Here is a 21,978-nt window from a genome sequence, read left to right on the forward strand (position 1 = left end):
TCAGACTGAGGGTGCATCTTACCGGTGGGGACACGCTGATGTGTGTTTTGCTGTAACGACGTATTTTATATTAGCCTGTTAAATAGACGATCATATACAGATGTAACGTCAGCTAACGGCATTTATAAATGAAAATTACAGCAGAGCTCAATTAATTAAGTCTTTCCTGTCTTCTTTGAAGATCTATACCTAGTCTCCCGTTATGGGAGAGACGCGGAGGTCAAGCGGGCGGGCTGTCAACAATGTTCGACTGAAACCTTGCTGGTGTGGCTGTTCTAATGTTTGACAAGCTAGCGCGCTAGTTCTGGTAAGGACAGCACTCAAATAGGCATAACCCATTAAAATCAATACAGCAAATAATATGTATGCTATCTCGTTAGTTAGTTGCTTACAACATAAAATCAAGGCCATAAAGATATATAGCTATGTAGCTAGCTAGGCTAGGCGGTCGTGTGTAGTCCACACACTGCAATGCACCACGCGTAGCAATGCCTTGTAGCTAGCTTGCTTCAGTAGGTATTAAACGTTTTGCCTTCAATTTAAGTTAACTGGCTACTGACTTTCGAGCTAATGCTAGTTTCAGCGTCTCATTGCTTACTAGGCGCTGGGTAGTCTAAAGGTACAATACTGTACTCATTTGCTAACCATAGTCACAGCAACAGGACAAACATAGTTTAATAAAGTGAGACTAGCTAATACGCTAGTTAGCTAATTGTTACTTGGCTAGATGGTTAGCGAGCTAACCAGCTTGCCCCACATAGGTGGCTGCAGTATGGACGAAGTGTTATTAAAAGATTAGAGACCCAAACCCAATCAAGGACTTTTCTTTTGCCTAAGTCCATGCCAAGACCTTATAGTCACACCCCTCTTACAACTGTCAGTAGCAAATGTTGTCAAGTGTCCACACACACCTCTTCCAATGGCTGGTACAGCAAAATCGGCATCCTTCTTTTTCCATCAACAGCGCAACACATCATTGAAACATGCCAGGGAAATTGAAAGCCAAAATTGTGGCTGGCCGCCACTTGCCTGTAATGGACAGAGCCAGTGACCTGACAGATGCTTTTGTAGAGGTGGGTAACACAAAATCTGTCCAAAGGTATATGTATTATCTTATTATGCTTTGATTTGGCATTGTATGTTTTAACACTCGCAACTGGATATTTTTAGGTCAAGTTTGGAAACACAACATTTAAAACGGATGTCTACCACAAATCACTCAACCCACAATGGAACTCAGAATGGTTCAAATTTGAGGTAAAGTATCACAACAGTGTCATTCTTATTCATTCTAAACCCCCTTTTTTTTTCCTATTGACGTCCTCCTTTTTCATTTCCACTTTCTTCACCATCTCTTCAGGTTGACGACGAAGACTTGCAGGACGAGCCCTTGCAAATCACGGTGTTGGACCACGACACGTACAGTGCCAACGATGCCATAGGGAAGGTTTACATTGACATCGACCCTCTGCTGTGCAGCGAAGCTGCCACTGTCATCTCTGGCTGGTTCCCCATCTACGACACCATACACGGTACAGGATCTCCTGCCAGCCTGTCAGCCAGCCACCTCCTCTGTGATGTCACCCATCACCCACCCTGTCTGGGCCATTCCTGATTAGAATGGCGTGCCTGTGCTCTCTCACAGGTATCCGAGGGGAGATCAATGTCCTGGTGAAGGTCGACCTCTTCAACGATCTCAACCGCTTCCGACAGTCCTCCTGTGGCGTGAAGTTCTTCTGCAGTGCGTGTTGCTTCTTACATTTACATTACATTTAGTCATTTAGCAGACACTCTTATCCAGAGTGACTTACAGTAAGTACAGGGACATTCCTCCCCGAGGCAAGTAGGGTAAAGTGCCTTGCCCAAGGACACAACATCATTCGACACGGTCGGGAACCCAACCGGTGACCTTCTGTTTACTAGCCCGATTCCCTACCCCCTCAGCCACCTGACTCCCTTACTCCAACCAGCCTAATGAACGACATCTCCCTGTGTTGGCCGTGTTAGCAGTGTGTCTGACGGCGTGTGTTGTGCCCGTGTGTTAGCTACGTCCATACCGCGCTGCTACCGGGCGGCGCTGGTCCATGGCTTTGTGGAGGAGCTGGTCGTGAACGAGGACCCAGAGTACCAGTGGATCGACCGCATCCGAACCCCGCGCGCCTCCAACGAGGCCCGGCAGAGACTCATCTCCCTCATGTCCGGTAGGAGGGCCCTGACGGCACGACCACAGACACGGCCGCCGATCACACGCGGCCTGGGTTTTCTGTTGGAGCTGTTTGTGGTTCGTGTCGGAGCTGATGGCTCACAGTGATCCTCTCTGATTCTGTCTGTGCTTTCGTGTATGTGTGTGTGTGACGTTCCCCGTCCAGGCGAGTTGCAGAGGAAGATAGGTCTAAAGGTGTTGGAGATGGGTGGGAACGCGGTGGTGGGTTACCTCCAGTGTTTCGACCTGGAGGGCGAGTCGGGCCTGGTGGTCCGAGCCATTGGGACTGCCTGCACGCTGGACAAACTCAGCTCTGGGACGTCATCCAACACTAACACACACACACACCCAAACACAGCACCGGCGTCCAACGCCTGCAACTCTCCGTCCAAAGACAGCAAAGAGTGAGTATGCCCGTGCGAGCATGGAGACCGACCGTTATTGACTCGTGTGTAAGCAGGAGACTCACTTGATTGTAGCTATGTGCGTTTGTGACTGTGTTTGTGTGTGTGTGTGTGTCCTGCCCCTTGCAAATGATTCCTGTGCGTGTCTCAGTATTTCCCCTGTGTGTACATGTCCCATGACACTCGCGGCACACGTCCCGTCCTGAGACGCACACACGTGGACACACGGCCATCCTCTCGACCCGTCTGTCGGCGTCTAGACTCCTCCAGGCCCTCCTCCGCTGTAGCTGTGCATGTGCTAGTGCTGCTTGTTCTCTATCGGCTCTCTCTCTCTCTCTCTCTCTCTCCCTGGCTCTGCCTTGCTCGTATCATGTCACCCCGGTTAGAGTATGTGTTCATTTGATGAAGGATCGTTTGTGGCTGTGGAACTACACTGTGTGTGTGTGTGTGTGTGTGTGTGTGTAAATGCATAGATTTGTTCATGCATGAGTTTGCCTGGGAAGTCTAGTATGGCGCGATGGGGCAGAGAACAGTAGGGAAATGCACTGGAGGGAGGTGAGTGGAGGAGGGATATATGTGTAGCCCATATGAGTGTCCTTAACGGCTGTGTGTTAACAGTGGATGTTGAAGAGGGGAGGGGCACACACCCTCTCCTCTTTCCCTGTGGTCGTCTGTTTTTCCTCCTCTTCTTTACTTTGCTGCAATGTTGTGGTGTGTTGTTGTTGTTGCTGTTGTCTCTCTTCCTTTCCGGCTCTGCTTCCGTTTGGATTGGCTCATCTGTTGCTGCGTGTGTGCGGATTGGTCCACTTTCTCCGTCCCCGCGCCCTGTTTGGTCCAGGTCCCCCCTGGCTCACGGATGTCGCTCGACCCACAACAGCCCGGTGCACTCTGCCTGCAGCTCCCAGAGACTGTCCCAGAACTTCTCTGTCTCTGTCCCCACTCTCGTCTTCACCGGTACGGGGGAAAGCGAGGGAAAGAGAGACACAGCGAGAGGGAAGGCCAGCGGAGTTAGATGAAAAGATTCCGCAGAGTTCTGGGTGGAGGGAAGGGGATGGGTGGAGGGGTGGAAGATGGAGGGCGGAATGTGCTAAGGAAGGAGGAACAGTGAAATAAGCTTATGACTCACTATTCTTGGAACGATGTTGCGTCGAAAATGAGCGGTGAGGTAGAATAAGGTCCGATTGTGTTCCAGAGTGGGCAGTTAGAACCCAAGGTCACTCTGAGGTGCATCGCCCTTACCACTCCACAACCTCAGCCCCAGCTGCCTCTGTGAGGGCAGCCAACTAAAGTAGTTCATGGAGGACAAATAAAGCAGAGCCACATCCTTGCATACAAACTACAGGCTTCTTTTCACCCCTGGGTCATATGCCACCACCAAATCAGGCCCATCACTGCCTACATTCTGCAATTTGTCTGCTGAGCCAACGGGTTTAGCATGAGGTCAACATGTAGGCTAGCTGTCCTTTTTGACGGGAGGTGTGGTCAAGTCTCCAGGGGACTGATTGGGTGTTGGCCTCATGCCCCTTCCATCCGACTGGGACACGTGCTTCTGCTCAGTCAGTTCTGTTGCCCTCGCCCCCCTCTCTCCGCCCACTCTTGTGTTTCGGCCCACTTTTGTGTTTCGTGTTTGTGTTTCGGCCCCCTTTTGCGTTTGTGTTTTCGGCCCTTTTTTGTGTTTTGTGCGTTTGTCTCGATGCTTCATACGCTTGCCTCTGTGTCGTGCAATATATCCGTGTATCGGCATAGGCACACAGTTAACACACCTTTACGCCTGCTGCTCACACTCATGCCTTTTGAGCAACCAGTTTTTCCCCCCCTCTCAAACACACACACACACCACACACACACACACACGCGCGCACACAGGCGAAGAGGTGACTGACATGTGTCGTGTTCTCCTGGCAGGGCCGTGTTCAGTGAGGACCCCCCCTCCTCCTCTGCCCCCCCCACCCCTCTCAAAGTCCTCCCCTCCTCCTCTCCTCCACCCATCTCTCCCTCCAAGCCATGCAGCCGCCAGTCCTCCTCCTCAGACACTGACCTCAGTCTGACGCCCAAGACTGGTAAGACACACACACCTCACCCCTCCTGTACCCACCCCCTGCCCCCCCCCCCCCCCCCCTCACTCACTCCCCCCCTCTTCTGGACCCCTCTGTGGCTCCGCCCCCTGGTGGTGGTGGTGGTGGTAGTTCTGGTGGTGCTTCGATATGATTTCCATTTGAGTTGTTCAATCCCCAATGTATTTTTTTTTCTCCCTCATCGTGTCTCATTTTCCAATGTTAAGTTGGTCCCATCCTTTCCATGTAGCCCCGAGGCCTGGTGTGTCCCAACCAGGAGTTCCTCTGTGTTCACAGAGACCAGAGGGACATTTCTTTGTGTAACTGAAAAACATAGGACATCTATATTCACTATGTCATTTAGCTATGGATACTGTTAAGGGCACACCAGGTCTCTTGTGGTTTAGTCTCACCCATTGGCTTGTCTCTGTAAGAAGCACTGTGTCACTGATGGGGGGGGGGTTGTTTAATGCCTGATTGATTTGTTTTCCACCCACCTATCTACAGCTACCTCTGTTGGCCAGGGTAGGTCTACCCACTAGTGGTGAACACACACACACGCACTCCCAAACCTTCATCCACCCCTCCCTTTCTTCTGAAGGGATTTTCTTTCTTTCTGGTGACTCCTCTGTTTTTTCTGTTGCTCTGCCCCCCCCCTCTCTTTCTCCATCTCTCTCTCCAGAAGCTCTCTCCTCCCCCTCTCTCCTAACGCCCCGTCTCTCTTCCACCCCAGTGAGGACTCGGCCGGGGATATTCCTCAGTCCCAGCTCCCCGTCCCTCTCCTCTGAGTCTCTCCCCCTGCCTCTTATTGGGCCAATCGCCCACGGCCTCCGGCCTGTTTCTAGGGCCTCCACTCCGCCCCCCCTCTTCACCGTCCAATCAGACTCAGCCGTGATGAGAAAGTGCGTGTCGTTCAATGAGGATCTGCTGCTGGCGGCCTCCGGTAGGACAGATGTTTGTCCAGCGCTCATGAAGCCTCACAACAACCTTTTGAACACCGCATCGTAGGGCCTCTAACATGACCGGCTTTCCTCGTCCCCCCCACCCTACTGAAGACCCTAACTGCTGGTGCCCATCCTGGCTGGAATGCTACTGACTGTCATGGAGTGTCCCTCAAATAGGTGTCTCCAGTCCGGGTTGTGGCTGGAAGTAGTCTGTGGTGGCCAGGCTTGCCCGTCTAACTGCACCCTTCCCCCTCCTCTTAGCACTGGAGTGGCATGGCTTGCGGTTGAATTTACAGGTCCTACCAGGCTCTAGTGTAGGTTCCGATAGATGGAATATAATACAACACGGAAGAAATGCGTAGGACGGTATAACAAGCACAGATGGATTAAGGTATCCCAGTAGCTTCTATTTTTACACATCCGTCCGAGAAAATTGATTCAATCGGGTCACTAAACGATGCTGAACCAATTTGAACGGGAATGTGCATGATTGTTCATATAAATGTTTTTTTTTTTTGGGGGGGGGGGGGTAGCAGCACGACTCATTAAGTCTGACTCTCGTCCAATCAGGAATGGGGAGTGGGGGCAGTGCTGGGAAGGAGGCGGGGCCCCTGAAGACTCTGTTGAGGCAGCAGACGCAGACGGCTCTGGAGCAAAGGGTACGTACGGGCCGTATACACAACACACGCACGTATACACAACACACGCACGTATACACAACACACGTATACACAACACACACACGTATACACAACACACACGTATACACAACACACGCACGTATACACAACACACGCATGTATACACCCAACCAGCCCTGCACTTCACCACACTGATTACACCTTGCTGTTTATTTAGTTGTGTTTGTGTGTAAATGAGTGTGTGTGTAAATGAGAGTGTGTGTAAATGAGAGTGTGTGTGTGTCTGTAGATAAGTGTGTGTATGGGGGAGTGAATAACTTTCCCTTTTTCCACTCTGGATCACTCCTGCCTGCCAGGGAGCCGCCTCCTCTGGTTTGTTGCTAAGTGCCGGGGTATGTGACTGACTCCCTCCACTCCACTCCTCTCCTCACATCCTTACCAGCTCTCTGGCCCCTGCTGCCTCGGTCTGGGCCTGGGCCTGGGTTTCAGCTGGGAGGGATGTGTGTTCTGGATGCTGCTATTGTGTGTCTCCTTCTCTCCTGTCTGATTTTTGGCCCCGGGGTCCCCAATACAATACCAGTCATCCATCTTCTCCATCGTGCATGGCTGAGGGCCCCCTCTCACGGTTGAGTCCGATTGAGATGTTAAAGCCGACAGGATGGCTAATGAATTTACGCCACCGTCAGTATTGTTTAAATACCGATCCAGATTCATGTAGGTCTATGGGATGTGCCATCTGATTTGCGGTGCCTGTGGTTAAGGGTGAGGGTTTGGCAGCATGGAGACCCCCCCTCTCCCCTCCCACTCTCTCCCCTCTATGCATGTCCCTAGGGGGGAGACGCCCTCGCCTGGTGACACCTGGGTCTGCCTCAGGTCTGGTGTCGGGAGGCCCAATACTGGGCTCTGTAAGATCCTGTGTATCTGCCCTTGGATATACGACGATCTTAATGCACTCAGGGACCTCTGTCGAGATTGGTGTTGCTATGTAATCCCAGAGTTGTGACCTGACCGGATACGTGTTGGGGCCCGAACTGGAATGCTGCTGTTGAAATTGAATCTGCCTGCCTTGACACAGCCGTGTAGCCCCTGTGTGCCAATTCTCCACTCCTGGAAGCTGCTGCTTTGATTTGGGGCTACCTTTCTCATTCAGCAGAACTGTGGCGAATTGGAACCCAAGGGGTACCGTGATATCAAAAGAAAGGGTTGAACTCTGACCCCCTGTTTGACCACCCCCCCCCCCCCCCCCCCTCTCTCTCTCTCTCTCTCTCTCTCTCTCTCTCTCTCTCTCTCTCTCTCTCTTTGCCTCTCTCTCTCTGCCTCTCTCTCTCTGCCTCTCTCTTTGCCTCTCTCTCTCTGCCTCTCTCTCTCTGCCTTCCTCTCTCTGCCTCTCTCTCTGCCTCTCTCTCTGCCCCTCTCTCTGCCCCTCTCTCTCTGCCTCTCTGTACCTCTCTCTCTCTGCATTTCTCTCTCTCTGCCTCTTTCTCTGCCTCTGCCTCTCTGTACCTCTCTCTCTCTGCCTCTCTCTCTCCCTCTCTGCCCTTGGCCCACCTGCAGGAGTTCCCCTTCTTCACTCTGACCTGTTTCCCCCCCCGGCTTCCTGATCCACGCGGGGGGCGTGGTCAGCGCGCGCTCCGTCAAGCTGCTCGATCGCATCCACAACCCAGGTGAGTTCCTCGTCTTCCACCAGCACCCCCCCCCCCCCCCTTGCCCCTCCCCGATCCGTGTGATCGCCCTGTCGTCGTGACGACGACGCGCCCCGCGCCATCTTCACCCGTGCCCCTGCAGTGCACTCGCCCGCTCGTTCTGTCCCGTTTGTCCGCTGCGAAGGGCACTGCAAGGGAGCCGGTGGATGTGACAGGGTTTGGTGTGTGTCAAGTGCTCCCTCTGGTGGTTCCAAGATGTCAGGACATGCTGTGGCTGCTAGCGGTGAAACAGCCCCCGTGTTCCAGAGAGGGGGAGATTCAGGCTACGCCCTCAGCCCAGCCCATAGCGTGGGCCTGCTGGCTTTGAATGGGTGAAAGTTGCCCCCTTAAGCACCAATATCTTTGTTTTTATCTCTTTCTTTTTTTTGCGCGGGTTATGATAAGCTAATCCTCGTATGATGGGATAGGGGCAATTTATACCTTGCGACACTAGCTGTTTGTTGTTCTTGTTTTCTTTGCGTGGTATTTCTAGCTCTGTGCTGCGGTGCTGTGTGTGGTGGCGAGGTCCGATAGTGCATGGCTCTGGTGCGCTGCTGCTTGTGCTGTGTGGTGGTGTCGGCTGTGGCGAGGTTCTGGCAAGGTACTCCTGTGTGCTCCCGCGTCATCACTCTGTCGGCTTCACTCGAAAACACGTGTTTTCTAATACTTGGCTCTCATTGTCTAGAAACGTGCTCTCTCGGCGACTCTGCCATCTGGATGGCGTTTTTCCCGTAGGCCCAACCTTTAGTACGCTGAGTTATGTTTCGCGATGCTAACCCGTCTGAGCGACCTAGTCATGCTGAGAATTTGACGTGTTCTAATACTGTCTGAATACCGACTGACTGACTGGCCACTGACGTAAGGCACCCAAAAAACGTGTTTTTTCCTTTTTTTTCATTTTTTTCAGGCTTGGGTGATGTTGTTGTAGCAAGTGTGCAAAAGGCAAAGCAGGCTGATAGGCTGAACCTCCCTCTGTAGAGCTGTTTCCATGCTAACCAGCTAACTGCCAGTGTGCAATCAGCTCCAGGCTACCTGTGTCTACTGTAGAGCATCCCTCAGAAGTAGACTGCTGCTGCATGCCTCTCCCTCATCTCTCTCTCCCTCATCCTTCTCTCTCTCCCTCATCTCTCTCTCTCCCTCATCCTTCTCTCTCTCCCTCATCTCTCTCTCTCCCTCATCTCTCTCTCTCTCTCTCTCTCTCTCTCTCTCTCTCTGGCTCTCTCTCTCTCTCTATCTCTCTCTCTCTCTCTCTCTCTCTCTCTCTCTCTCTGGCTCTTTCTCTAGTGGTCTCTCCCTCCTTTCCTCCCTCTTTTTTCCAACTTCCAACTTATTTCTTTCGGTCCTCTTTTCTCACCGTTCTAGCTCTTTCCATCTGCCCTCAGTGCCTGCCCCCTTTGCTGCTTTCTTTTTCAGCATTCACCATTTCACCACATCTCTCTCTATCATAAAGTAGGATTAGACCTGAGTAGTTGTCTATTTTGCACTGTGACCGACTGTGGAGTGCTGTTGTGTTGTGTGTATTGTAGTATGTCTCTCTCTCTCTCTCTCTCTCTCTCTCTCAATCTCAATCTCTCTCTCTCACACACACACACAATCTCTCTCTCTCACACACACACACACACAATCTCTCTCTCTCACAATCTCTCTTTCTGCCTCTCTCTCTTTCTGTACTAACGGTGTGTTCTGTCCCAGCCTTGGGCAACACGCGCTCATACAAACTGCTAGACTGGAATAGTGTCACCGCAGGTATTTCCCCCCTTTTACTGCTCTCCCACACAAGGGATATGGCAGCTCACTGAGACACCAGAGCACTGCTCCCTATAATGCACAGGATCCACATCCAGCCAACCTCCAGGCCACACTGACATGTGGATCCCCAGTTAGCCAGGCCTCTGCTCCCTACGACAGGCACACGCACACCACAAACAATTGCAGCTTGGCCACTAGCTGCCAAAAAGTGAGCTCCTCTGAAAGGGCGGGGGGGGGATCCCTAGCCAAGCGTTCCGACTCTCATCCAAGGCGTCTACGCACCCAGCCAGCCTCTTCTAGTGAGCTGCCATTCTCCTCTCTCTAGTCTGCGTGTCTGTCTGTGTGTGCGTGCTAAGCTGACTCGAGCATGCGCTATGTTTGTCGTCCCCCCCCCTCCTTCTTCCTCCTCCCCCTTTATCCTGCTTGCCCCCCTTCCCACCGTCTCCACCCAATCCCCCCCCCCCCCCCCCCCCCGCTCTCCTGCCGCACAGCCGAGCGCAAACGGTCCTAAATGTTGTCCCGGCGCTGCACTAACGCTTCACGAGCGCGGCGGTCCAACCTCTCTATACCACAGGAGGGGTTAGGAGATTGACCCCCCCCCCCCCCCCCCCTCCCATGAGACGGACTGGGCATGTGCATCCCTGACTCACGGGGCCGTATTCATATAATAACTACAGGGGGGTGTGGGGGGGGGGGGGGGGGTCGGGGAATGATGAAAAGATGGAAGGATGTGTGCAGGGATGGAAGTAATGGATGTGTAGGCTGACTGTCCAGGTATTTCGATTGGTACTCTCAGAAGACTGGGAGACGTGACAGTTTGGGCGATGGGGTGAATATGGCCCGTCTGTACCCGTGAGTGCACGTGGTCTTGAGTGTGCACGCTACAGTGCCTGTGCACGCTACAGTGCCTGTGCACGCTACAGTGCCTGTGCCTGTGGGCCTTGCTGCTTTTCTCCTGAGAGGGTCCTGCTCATGGGGGCCTTTTACGCATCATCACTCACTCCTCCTCTCCTCAACCGTGCTCCACTCTCCTCCACTTTCCTCTCCACCCTCCTCCACTCTCCTCTTCACTCTCCTCTTCAATCCCCTCTCCACTCTCCTCCACTCCACTCCACTCTACTCTACCCTCTCCTCAAGTCTCCTCTACACCTCCACAGTTTATCCTTCATCCCATGTTTGTGAATGGGTAAGGCTGAATCCCAACATTTTCATTCACCCTTGTGTCCTCTCCCTGGTTTCCTTCCCTTACCGGGGGAGGGGGGACTGGGAGTGAAGGAAAGGAGACTGGGCTGAAGGCTTTTTGACTGAAAACCCCCCAGACTAACCTAATTACCATCCTCATCATCACCACCTCATTTACAAACTGTGAAGTGGTACCTGCTTGCTACGATGCATCATTTAACCGACATGTTAGCAGAGAAAATGTCTAGCCTAGGCTAGTCTATCAGTCCACAGGTGAGTGTAGGAAAGCAAAGAGAAAGTATATTTTTTTTAGTGCAGGTCTTCATAGCCCTCCACTAGTGAGTGACACTATCCTTGACTGTGTGTGTGTGTGTGTTGCAGATGAGCCAGAGACTCGTGATGCGTGGTGGGAGGAGATTCGCCAGGAGATCAAGTCCCATGCCAAAGCCCTGGGCTGCCATGCTGTTGTGGGATACAGCGAGAGCACCAGCATCTGGTAGGTAGACACAGTACACACACACACACACACACAGGACACACACAGCAACCAGACTCCAAAGAGTCATTTGAAAACAAATATGTTAGTGACCATTACCCTCTCTTTCTTGCGCTTTTTGTCCTCCTCCCCCCATCCTCATTTGCTTACACTCTCTTTCTCTCTCTCGCTCTCTCTCTCTCTCAGCGAGGAAGTCTGCATTCTCTCAGCATCGGGTACAGCCGCCATCTTGAATCCACGGTTCATGCGTGAGGGCTGTCTGGACGTCGGTGGAAGCGACCACAGGTTGTCACGGCAACCCGCCCCTGTCATGGGGGGGTCGGACAGGGTCGAGGGGGAATTTAGCTCAGCCTGGCTGGGGTAGGTGCCCAGCCTACGCCCCATCTACGGGCTACAACCACATTACACTGTTCCCTAACCCCTGTCCCCTCGTAATACTTACCCTTATGTCTGACAGTGTGAAGCCTCCATCGAGAGCATTCATCACAAGCTATTCAATGGAGATTAGACTAACCCCCTACTAACCCGGCCTGTTATATCTGATTTGTACGAAGATCCAGGTTGACTGTCTAGGCAAATTCAGAAGGGTGGGGTGCAGATAACATGTTGTGGTAAATATGTAGGAAATCAAAGTCAATCAGAACACAGAATCGTCAGTGGTTGTAGCCCTTAGATTGGGCCTGTGTTATATCAGCACAGGGACATACCCCCCAGTGGGTGTGGCCAGGGGCCTGGTGGCTGCTGATTGGGTAGTTGGGAGTAAGAAGACATAATCGGTCTAGCATAACAATCATTAGGACGGAGATGATTTTAGAGAACATGTGATTTATGTATAGAGCTGTGCCAGCTCCATGCGGTGCATTTCAAATGAAGATCTTTTAGCCATCATACCACACAGACCAGAATTTGGTTGCATGCTTATGAATGATGAATTCAATCAGCTTAAACGCTGGCCAGGTCCACCTGGTGATGCCGACGGGCTGAATCCTAACTGGAGCCACGCAGCCTCCCCCCCCCCCCCAGTCTCTGGTTGGGTTGTGCTTGAATCCCTCCGGTCAGGACTGAGCCCTTGGTGAATAAGCACTTTGTGATTCCCCCCCGCCCCCCCGTTCTCTGCTTCATTGGTGCTCTGTGGGGTCGTGTTACAGTGTGTGTGTGTGTGTGTGTGTGTTGGGTCCTGTGTGTTCCCCAGGTTTGAGGATTCATCCCCCACTAGCTGTGGCTTCTGTCATATCCCCTATGATGAATTCAACATGCCCTTCCCCGCCCAGCTCACCTACTGTTACCAATGTCGACGGCAGAAGGTCTAAGACACACACACACACACATACTACATGCACATCGTACGTAAAAAATAAAAAGTTCCCACGCTGCAAAGTTTCCCTCACTGAGCTACTATGAGCCCGGAACCCTGCAGTGAACATCTGCGTTGACGTGTGTGAGATGTGTCAGTAACACAGGGACTGTTTTCTTCTGTCTAGGTTCCAGACGTGCTCTTCACAACCATCGACCTGCCAACGGAGGCTGTTGTCAACGGGAAAGGCTGCCTCATACAGGCTAGGTACCACACACACAGACACACACACACACACACATCCAGGATCCCATCGGAACTGGTGAGTTTCAGTAGCCGAGCGCGTGTGTGTTTGTGTGTGTCTGTAGGCTGTGCCGTCTGAAGAAGAAGGCCCAGGGGGAGGTGAACGCCACGGCCATCTCCAACCTGCTGCCCTTCATGGAGTACGAGCTGCACACGCAGCTCATGAACAAACTCAAGCTGCGCTGCATGAACGCTCTGTTCGGCCTGCGCATCCAGATCAGCGTGGGAGAGAACATGCTGCTAGGCCTGGCCGTAAGTGTGTGTGTGCGGGCGTGTACCTGTCTGTGATGGTGGGAGTGGCCGTTTTTGTGTCTGCGGGTTCAATCTGTCTGGCCTAACTGTGTGTGTGTGCGTGTGTGTTTCCAGTCTGCCACGGGTGTGTACCTGACGGCCCTCCCCGCTCCGGGGGGGATCCAGATAGCGGGCAAGGCCCCCGGGGACCTGAGCTACGAGCAGCACATCGCCACCATCCAGAAGCGCATCAACGACACCATCGCCAAGAACAAGGAGCTCTACCACATCCACCCACCGGTGAGAGACACGCGACCACCCCAGACCCCCCGGCCCCCATACGCTGCTATACCGTTGACAAAGAATCCACTGTGCAGTGCTGATGTGCTGTAGACGGGACCGGCATACTTCGTGGCCCCTGGTCCACAGTGGTGTTGATGAGTGTCATAATGAACTCCTTCCTCTTCTCTCTCCCCGGCCCCCTTTTAAGAAATTATTTGCGCTGGACCCTGAGGCATTCGGCTGCATAAACATGGTACTGAGCGCCACCAGCGGCAAAGAGCTGAGAGTCTCGCCCAGCCACGCATGCCCATCGCCCCCCTCCTGCCCATCCCCCGACCCCCCCCCCCCCCCCCCCCCCCTTCTATCCCGGAACACTCTGCACACTCTCCTAGCACTTCTCCTCTTAAGATAGCTCAACACGAGTCACAACCCCCGCTAGTCACAGTTCAAAAACCCAGCCAACACATCCACAGACCTGTAGAGCCACAGCTGTGGACACCAGGAACACACCTACGTCCTGACTATGTCACCTGTCGCCTCGACGTGCCCTCACCTGTGTGTTTGCGTGTGTGTGTGTGTCTCATCCTAACCTTCCTCCGGATTAACAGTGGCAGGTGTTAGGACTAACAGGGCTTCACTGAGGATGCGCGTGGGGTGGAATCCTTTTAACACCGTGATGCTGCTGGGGTTGGCAGTCTGGGCTGGTGTGTGGGGGGTGCAGAGTGGTGTTGAATGCGTCCGGAGGAAACGCGCTCGTGTTGACGGCTTGTGTTTGTGTTTGGCGGTCCAGGAAGTGACAGAGGAGGTGGTGGGTTCTCCAATCCCGGAGCCCAGACAGAGGTCCCGCCTGTTCCGCTCGCAGTCCGAGAGCTCTGACGATCTCTCTGAACTGGACCTGTCCCACGGCAAGAAGGATGCCTTCGTGCTGGAGGTGTGTGTGTGTGTGGGTTTGTGCGCTGCATGCCCTTTCAGGGTGCGTCATGGGTTTGTGCTGTAGGATGTACGCTGATGTGTTTCTGTGGTCTGTAGATTGACGACACTGACGCAGTGGAGGACATCCACTCCCTCCTCACTGACGCAGCCACACCCACAGGTACAGGAGAGCCCTCCTACCCTCCTCTACTGCCCTCCTACCCTCCTCTGCAGCCCTCCCACCCTCCTCTACTGCCCTCCCACCCTCCTTCTCTACAGCCCTCCCACTCTCCTTCTCTGCCCTCCCACCCTCCTCTACAGCCCTCCCACCCTCCTCTACAGCCCTCCCACCCTCCTCTACAGCCCTCCCACCCTCCTCTACAGCCCTCCCACCCTCCTCTACTGCCCTCCCACCCTCCTCTACAGCCCTCCCACCCTCCTTTACAGCCCTCCCACCCTCCTCTACAGCCCTCCCACCCTCCTCTACTGCCCTCCCACCCTCCTCTACAGCCCTCCCACCCTCCTCTACTGCTCTCCCACCCTCCTTCTCTGCCCTCCCACCCTCCTCTACAGCCCTCCCACCCTCCTCTACAGCCCTCCCACCCTCCTCTACAGCCCTCCCACCCTCCTCTACAGCCCTCCCACCCTCCTTCTCTGCCCTCCCACCCTCCTCTACAGCCCTCCTACCCTCCTCTACAGCCCTCCCACCCTCCTCAACATCTCTCCCACCCTCCTTTACAGCCCTCCCACCCTCCTCTACAGCTCTCCCACCCTCCTTTACAGCCCTCCCACCCTCCTCTACAGCCCTCCCACCCTCCTTTACAGCCCTCCCACCCTCCTCTACAGCCCTCCCACCCTCCTCTACAGCCCTCCCACCCTCCTCTACAGCCCTCCCACCCTCCTCTACAGCCCTCCCACCCTCCTTCTCTGCCCTCCCACCCTCCTCTACAGCCCTCCCACCCTCCTCTACAGCTCTCCCACCCTCCTTTACAGCCCTCCCACCCTCCTCTACAGCTCTCCCACCCTCCTTTACAGCCCTCCCACCCTCCTCTACAGCCCTCCCACCCTCCTCTACTGCCCTCCCACCCTCCTTTACAGCCCTCCCACCCTCCTCTACAGCCCTCCCACCCTCCTTTAAAGCCCTCCCACCTCCTCTACAGCCCTCCCACCCTCCTTTACAGCCGTCGGGAGCCCCTCAAACACACTAGCCTGTACACTTAAACACAGCTCTCTCCTCTATACTGTCAAATCTTCTTGTCTTAAATTCCTAACCTTCATATATTTGATTTCATCTGTGTTTCTTCTCCTTTTCTTTCCCCTTTCTCTCTCCCTCTCCTGTTCCCTTCACATCTCTAGGTTTCTACAGCTGTAACACTGAGATCATGCCTGGGATTCAAAACTGGACTGGCAGTCTACAGGTCAGTCTGCTGTTGGTTTGCTCCAGAGAAATAGAAAAACAGATACTGAGCACAGTATTATGTAACTGGTGGTGGTATGATGCGTCACATTCCACCCCCTTATCTTTAATCTCCCTCTCCTTCTCTCTCTCTACCTCAGATGTTTACGTCCGTGCGGGTCTTTAGGTTAAGCAATGCCAATTTGACCAACCAGGGCCTGAATAAGACCTTTGTTGACCTGTGTGAGAACCTGCTAAAGGTAGGTCGCCCCCTGCAGGCCTGGCTGACACGTTTCAGGTTGACCGTTCTCTGAACGTTACGGTGTCATGTATGCATCTCTGTTGTAGAGTCTGTACTTCAAGCTGCGCTCCATGGTGCCCTGCTGTCTGTGCCATCTGAACTTCACTGTGGCTGTGCCAGAGGAGGATCTCATACAGGTGAAACACACACACTCACACGATCCATTCCTCAACACGCACACCTTTTCAGTGTTACACTTATTTGATTTCACCTGGTTATGATGGATGGGAATAGCTCAGTGGTAAAGCATGTGATCGCAGATGAAGAAGTGGCAGGTTTGAATTCCCCTCCGCCCTGTACATCACCCAGGTCGCGGTGACGGCGGTAGCGATGAGTTTTGATAAGGACCAGACTCAGGAGAGACCAGGATTGGCTATCACCAAGGGTCAGTTTGTACATGGACTATATCTCTACCAGACAGGGCAGAGCCACAGGAAATAGTCCCTTCCAGTTGAACATAATACGTATGTGTTTCCACATATCAGGGAGCGGGGAGACCGAAGAGCAGCTGCAGTTCTCCTTGGAGTTGTGCGCCGAGTCATCAGCCAGCAACCAGCCTCCAGGCAGAACCTCAGGTAGCCCTGACCTCTGACCTCGAAACACCCAAAACACAACCTTCGGCACGCTATCAACCTGACTTCTTCCTGCTTTCAAAACCTCTGTTCTCCTTTCTCCTCACAGCTCTGTGCTACTGTATGTCTTGCCCTCCCTCACCTGTGTGTGTGTGTGTGTGTGTGTGCGTGTGGGTTGGGTTGAACTTGACCTAACCCCTATGGTGACTTGACACACTTAAGTGTGTCTCCAAGGAAATATCCAGTGCTGGGCTTTAGTGCTGCGTGTCTGTATGTGGGTGCCGACATGGCTGACAGTGATGTCTAGATGGTGTATGGATGTTCTGATCTTCTGTTCCTCAGTGAAGGAGGGCAGAAGCGGGGAGCTTAAGCTGTAAATGGCTTCCCATCCTTTCACTTAGGACAAGGACACAACTGCGTTTTAAGTGAAAAGTGCTACCATTGAGTGTCTACCATCTGTGGGGAGTTGTTGACTTGGTGGTTGTCGCATGCTTGCTGAGTGTGTCGGGGTATATTTTGATTGGTGTGTGTCGACAGGTGTCACGGACAGCGGCAACGCCCACCCGTCGTCCAGAGGTGAGCCCCCCCCCCCCCCCTCCACCCCCCCTCCACTGCCCCACCTCCCTGCTACCATGACTAGCACACTGCCCTGTTTTAATTTCTCATCCTTTTTGTCTCAGACAGTTACCCTGCACCGCACCCCAACCTCATCTTCCTTATGTTTTCTTTCTGTTCTTTTTTTTGTTCTTTTTTTTGTCGTCGTTCTTGTCCTGTGTCTTTTGTTTTCTTTGTGTGCGAGTGGTTTTGGTGTGGGCGTTGGTGCGGGTGTGCTCTGTGTGTGTGTGTGTGTCTGTGTGTGTTCTCTCCAGCTCCCTCCGTTGATTACGGTTCCTTTGCAGACAGATGCAGCACCTGGCTAGAGCTGCTTAGGCTGAAAGCTCACACCATAAGACGAGGATCAGTTAAGACAAGTAGGAGGACACTGTCGCTAGCACACTCTGGTGAACCATCACACACACACACGCACCCACTCACACGCACGCACCCACACACCCCTCCCTGCATGCCGCTGGGGGGCGGAGCATTGCGAAACCAAACACCAGCTGAGTGTGAAAGTTGAAGCCCCGCCCCTCAGAGGGATACCCAATCATCAGCCAGCTTTGTGACACCTTTGTGTTCATGAAAAAGGACGTTTCCAATTGGCCCAAGTCTACATTTAGACCTGTCCGTCACCCTCGACGACTCCCATATGTTTGATTGGATTGGATAGATGACAGCCATACAGCAGCATCTCTACCCAGCTTTTAAAGTGTTTACCCAAAGTGCTGTGGAGCTACCATACTGCTGCTGCAGTCCTTTGACATCGACATGTCTGTCCCGGAGGAGCCGCAGACACAAAACATGCCAAATACACACCTCACAAAAAGCTGTCGACAGGGAAAAATGTAATCTCCCAGGACTCTGCGATCGTCCTGCACCTTGTAAGTTCTAATGCTTTTCTAATATGTCTAAATTGGCTCCAAAGGTTCCTGGTTTGATCCAAGCGGGAGTTGCTACTGTGCGTTGCAGTAGGAGATGGAACATCTTTCACACTCGCTTCTTTACACATGCCAAGCTCATCATCACAGCCCTGCCTTGTCTCTGTTCTTCCTCTCTCACAAATACATAGTGACCCCACACCCACAGTCTCAAATGATGCCAGGGATTATATGGACTCATACACACACACACACACACACACACACAGCTGAACCCAGGTCTGTGTGTCTGTCTGCGGACGGTGTCTGTTTGTCTGCCCAGTGCATGAAGTGCATGACCACTCACGCTTTCTTTGAGTGATTTCAACTGCCACCATGCTGCTTCTGTGCGCGCGCACATACACACACACACCTACACTTTACAACGTACATGCACAGACGCCAAACCCATTTTTTACCTCGACGAACACCCCTCTCATTTCACCCTGCCTCCTGTTAACCATGTATGTTTCACACAAGTGAAAGCTGTCTGGTATCTCCATCCCCCTCTCTCTTTTCCTTATCTGTTCACACCCAAATCTCCCCTTCTCTCTCTCTCCCTCGCTCGCCCCCGCTTCTCTCTCCCTCTCGCCCTCCTCTCTCACCCCCCTGTCTCTCTCTGCCCCCTGTCTCTCTCTCCCCCCTCCCCCCCTGCCTCTGTGTCTGTAGTCTCGTCATCAGAGCGCTGCAGTCCTCTACCAGAGGGGCGATCCCGCTCGCTGCGCTCCACGCGCTCATTCGGAGGCGGATCGGTAACCGTGGTGAAGATGACGCCGCTGTCTTTCATTCCGGGGACCCGCGTCGTGAAATACCTTGGAATCATCAACATGTTCTTCATCAGAGAGACCACATCACTGCGGGAGGTACGGCAAGCGTGCATACATACACACACACACATACAGTTATACATCCACGCACACACATACACACGCACAGGCAGGCACATACACACGCACACACATACTGTACGCACACACTCAAATACGCACAGACAATCCCGTGCCCCGACTTGAGTAACGTGCTGTGTCTGTCATAGGAGGGTGGCGTGAGCGGGTTCCTGCACTCGTTTATTGCTGAAGTGTTTGCGATGGTCCGGGCCCACGTAGCAGCACTGGGGGGCAATGCAGTGGTCTCCTACAGCATGAAGGAGTGCGTGTTCATGGAGAACCCCAATAAGAACCAGGTATTTGCACACATGCACATATGACACAGACACTGCCTGGGTCAGTGTAACCTGAGATCCACTCTGTGGAGCATTTGACTGCTGATCAAGGGGTCACAGGTTGGAAAGCCCACCTGGGTGTCTGTTTGGGTCAAAGCGTGCGCTGACTGTGAACACACCCTGGTCTCTCTCCTCAGGCTCAGTGTCTCATCAATGTGAGCGGCGACGCCGTCATCTTCGCCCGAGACTCCGACCTGGAGGCCACGCCCCCTTTGATGAGCTGTGGACAGGTCTGCAGCAGTGGGACAGACGGGACCACATGAGACGTCTCACACACACACACACACACACTCTCACTGTTCATATAATGTAGACAATGTACAATTTACATTGTAAGACATACACAATTGAGTCGGTCCATCCAAATAAGTGTGATTGATGGTTGCCTTAAACACAACTTCCAAAGAAAGATTAGAACCACAAATGTCCACCATGAAAACATCACAGATGCGCGCACACACACACACACACACACACAGGATATGAGGTCATCCAGAGTGGGGATTTTATGCACAGTGAAAGTGTTTTGTACTGGAGCTAATGTTGGCGCCTTTGGAATTCTGTTGTATTTTAAGAGCCTACTAATGCTTTTAAGTTGAATCTACAATAGCCAAACACTATGTAACTAAATATACTCCTCTCTTTACCTTCCTGACCCGTCCATAAAGGTCTCACTGAAAGTATTATGGAGACTTTTTGCCATCTTGTCTGTCTGTTAACTGTAATGTCCACCTTCATTCCACTGGTAAGGCATTAGGCAGCTACAAACAATTGTTTCTCCATCCTTAAGCCTCAAAAGTCAGCATTCAGCTATGGTAAAAGGGACAGCTGGGGTCATACCATCCATTAACCGTAAGTTGTAGAATGGCATTTAGGTTTCAAATCACCCTGATGTAGTCATTTTTGAAGTGGCCAGATTTGGACCCTTGCCAGTCTGCTGAGTGTATTGTGCTTGTCTTGCGATGACACGAGCGACCAAGTACCTGCTCAGTTGTGTGAGAAGAACTCAAGTTAGGGCTGACTAGAAGTTTCAGGACAAACGTTTTTTGGGGGGGGGGGGGGCTGTCTGTAAAGATGAGGACTAATCTCTATCCACTGTGGCGTCATGGAGCTAACACATTGGAATGGGAGTCGATGTCCGTAGAAGTTGAATAAATTCAACAGACATACAAATTCCTGGCCACTCAAGATGGCCACTTTGGGTACTAACTGGAATGTTGCTTCCGATTAGGTGATGGTCTGCCATTAATCTCAAGATATGTTGCTGTCCTATAAACACAGCGAAGTCTGATGTACAGAGACCTTTTGGAGATATTGTATTCTGTTTACCTACAAGCTTAAATTTAGGTGTTGCAATGACTTTGATCTAATCTTATATACTACTGAACTCACCCAATCATGTCAAAATGCTGGAACCCCTTTTGTAGGGTAGTTTGCCATAAGATTTGTGTACAGTCTTTGTGCTCTGAAAACAGATTTGAGTATTTTTGTAACTTTATTATTACTCTTGCTTGTGCAATTAAGCTTTGGCTCTCATTGTGTCAGGAGTAAGTGGTACTTTGTTCTTATTGTTTGTGAACAGTCTTTCTGTACGTAAAACTTGAATGTACATACTTCTTAGACATTTCTCCAGACGTACAATGTGTTCCATTGTGACTAGCAGCATGCAGACCATTTATATTGCCATAATTCTCTCTGGTGAAATTTGCCTGTTAAGTCTTGCTAAATAAACTGAAGTTAAAACCAAGAAGTCATCTGTTTTATATAAGAATTTTCATGAAAACACAAGCTGTTGGATGTGCTTGCCTTCAGCAAGAGACCAACCTTTGTTCTCTCTCATATATATTTATTTCTTTATTATTATTTTCCCACCCCTAAGGATTCCTCAAAATATGGACTGCATAAACAATGTTGGTGTCAAAATGTCCATATTGGTCACGATTGCGTTGCTTGTATTGGGATTTACGTTCCGTTGCACGGTTTAGGAGCTTCCAGCGTTTTTATGGCAACAAGTGCCTTGAATGCTAGCTAGTTTGCTAGCCCCTTCAGTGCTACCCTAACATCACAACGTCAGCACATGCATAGATACGACGTTCTAGTTAGACAGACAGCGATATCAGCGAGCATTAGTACCGTCAGAGAATGTCTAATAAGGGGTCAACTGTGGTATTTCATTCAGGGCTGGCCCAAGGCATAAGCGAAGTAAGTGACTGCTTAGGGCCCCCGTGGCCACCACAGGGCCCCCAAGAGCACATGAAATAACAGTTTAATATATATATATTACCAATGCCAAGGGGCCCCCAAATCAATTCTGCTTAAGGCCCCGTAAAGGCTTGGGCCGGCCCTGATTTAATTCCCAACTTTCTTAAAAGTTGGGGGTATTGAATTCCTACTAAAATGCAATTTTGGTATTGATAAAATCCCTCTTCAGCTATCTTAATTTTCATAGAAAAACTCTTTTATGTTGGCTTCTATGTATAAACACAATTTTTCACCCCACAAACATTTTATATGGAATAATGAAGACTTAGTGTATAAGTCAATGTTCTATCCCAAATGGGTCCAAAACAATATTTTATTGATCTCCCAGTTG

The 21,978-nt window shown here is 51.9% G+C and overlaps 1 protein-coding gene across 1 annotated transcript; it reads left to right on the forward strand.

Annotated features, from left to right (window-relative positions):
* Position 1: 1 nt before the first annotated feature.
* On the forward strand, positions 2–20,546 carry c2cd5 (C2 calcium dependent domain containing 5). The gene is given in 30 exon segments (XM_047033701.1): positions 2–307; positions 965–1,073; positions 1,171–1,257; positions 1,361–1,532; positions 1,646–1,741; positions 2,046–2,201; positions 2,370–2,607; positions 4,513–4,667; positions 5,395–5,604; positions 6,176–6,264; positions 7,801–7,830; positions 7,832–7,910; positions 11,241–11,355; positions 11,542–11,715; positions 12,548–12,659; positions 12,837–12,916; positions 13,018–13,204; positions 13,319–13,483; positions 14,256–14,396; positions 14,495–14,558; positions 15,734–15,795; positions 15,935–16,033; positions 16,122–16,211; positions 16,384–16,459; positions 16,560–16,649; positions 17,184–17,222; positions 17,516–17,617; positions 18,833–19,026; positions 19,200–19,346; positions 19,523–20,546. Coding segments are annotated over 29 exon segments (3,465 nt in total). The 5' UTR covers positions 2–307; positions 965–983; the 3' UTR covers positions 19,649–20,546.
* Positions 20,547–21,978: the final 1,432 nt, after the last annotated feature.

Source organism: Hypomesus transpacificus, chromosome 14, assembly GCF_021917145.1.
Source record: "Hypomesus transpacificus isolate Combined female chromosome 14, fHypTra1, whole genome shotgun sequence".
NCBI classification, from domain to species: domain Eukaryota; kingdom Metazoa; phylum Chordata; class Actinopteri; order Osmeriformes; family Osmeridae; genus Hypomesus; species Hypomesus transpacificus.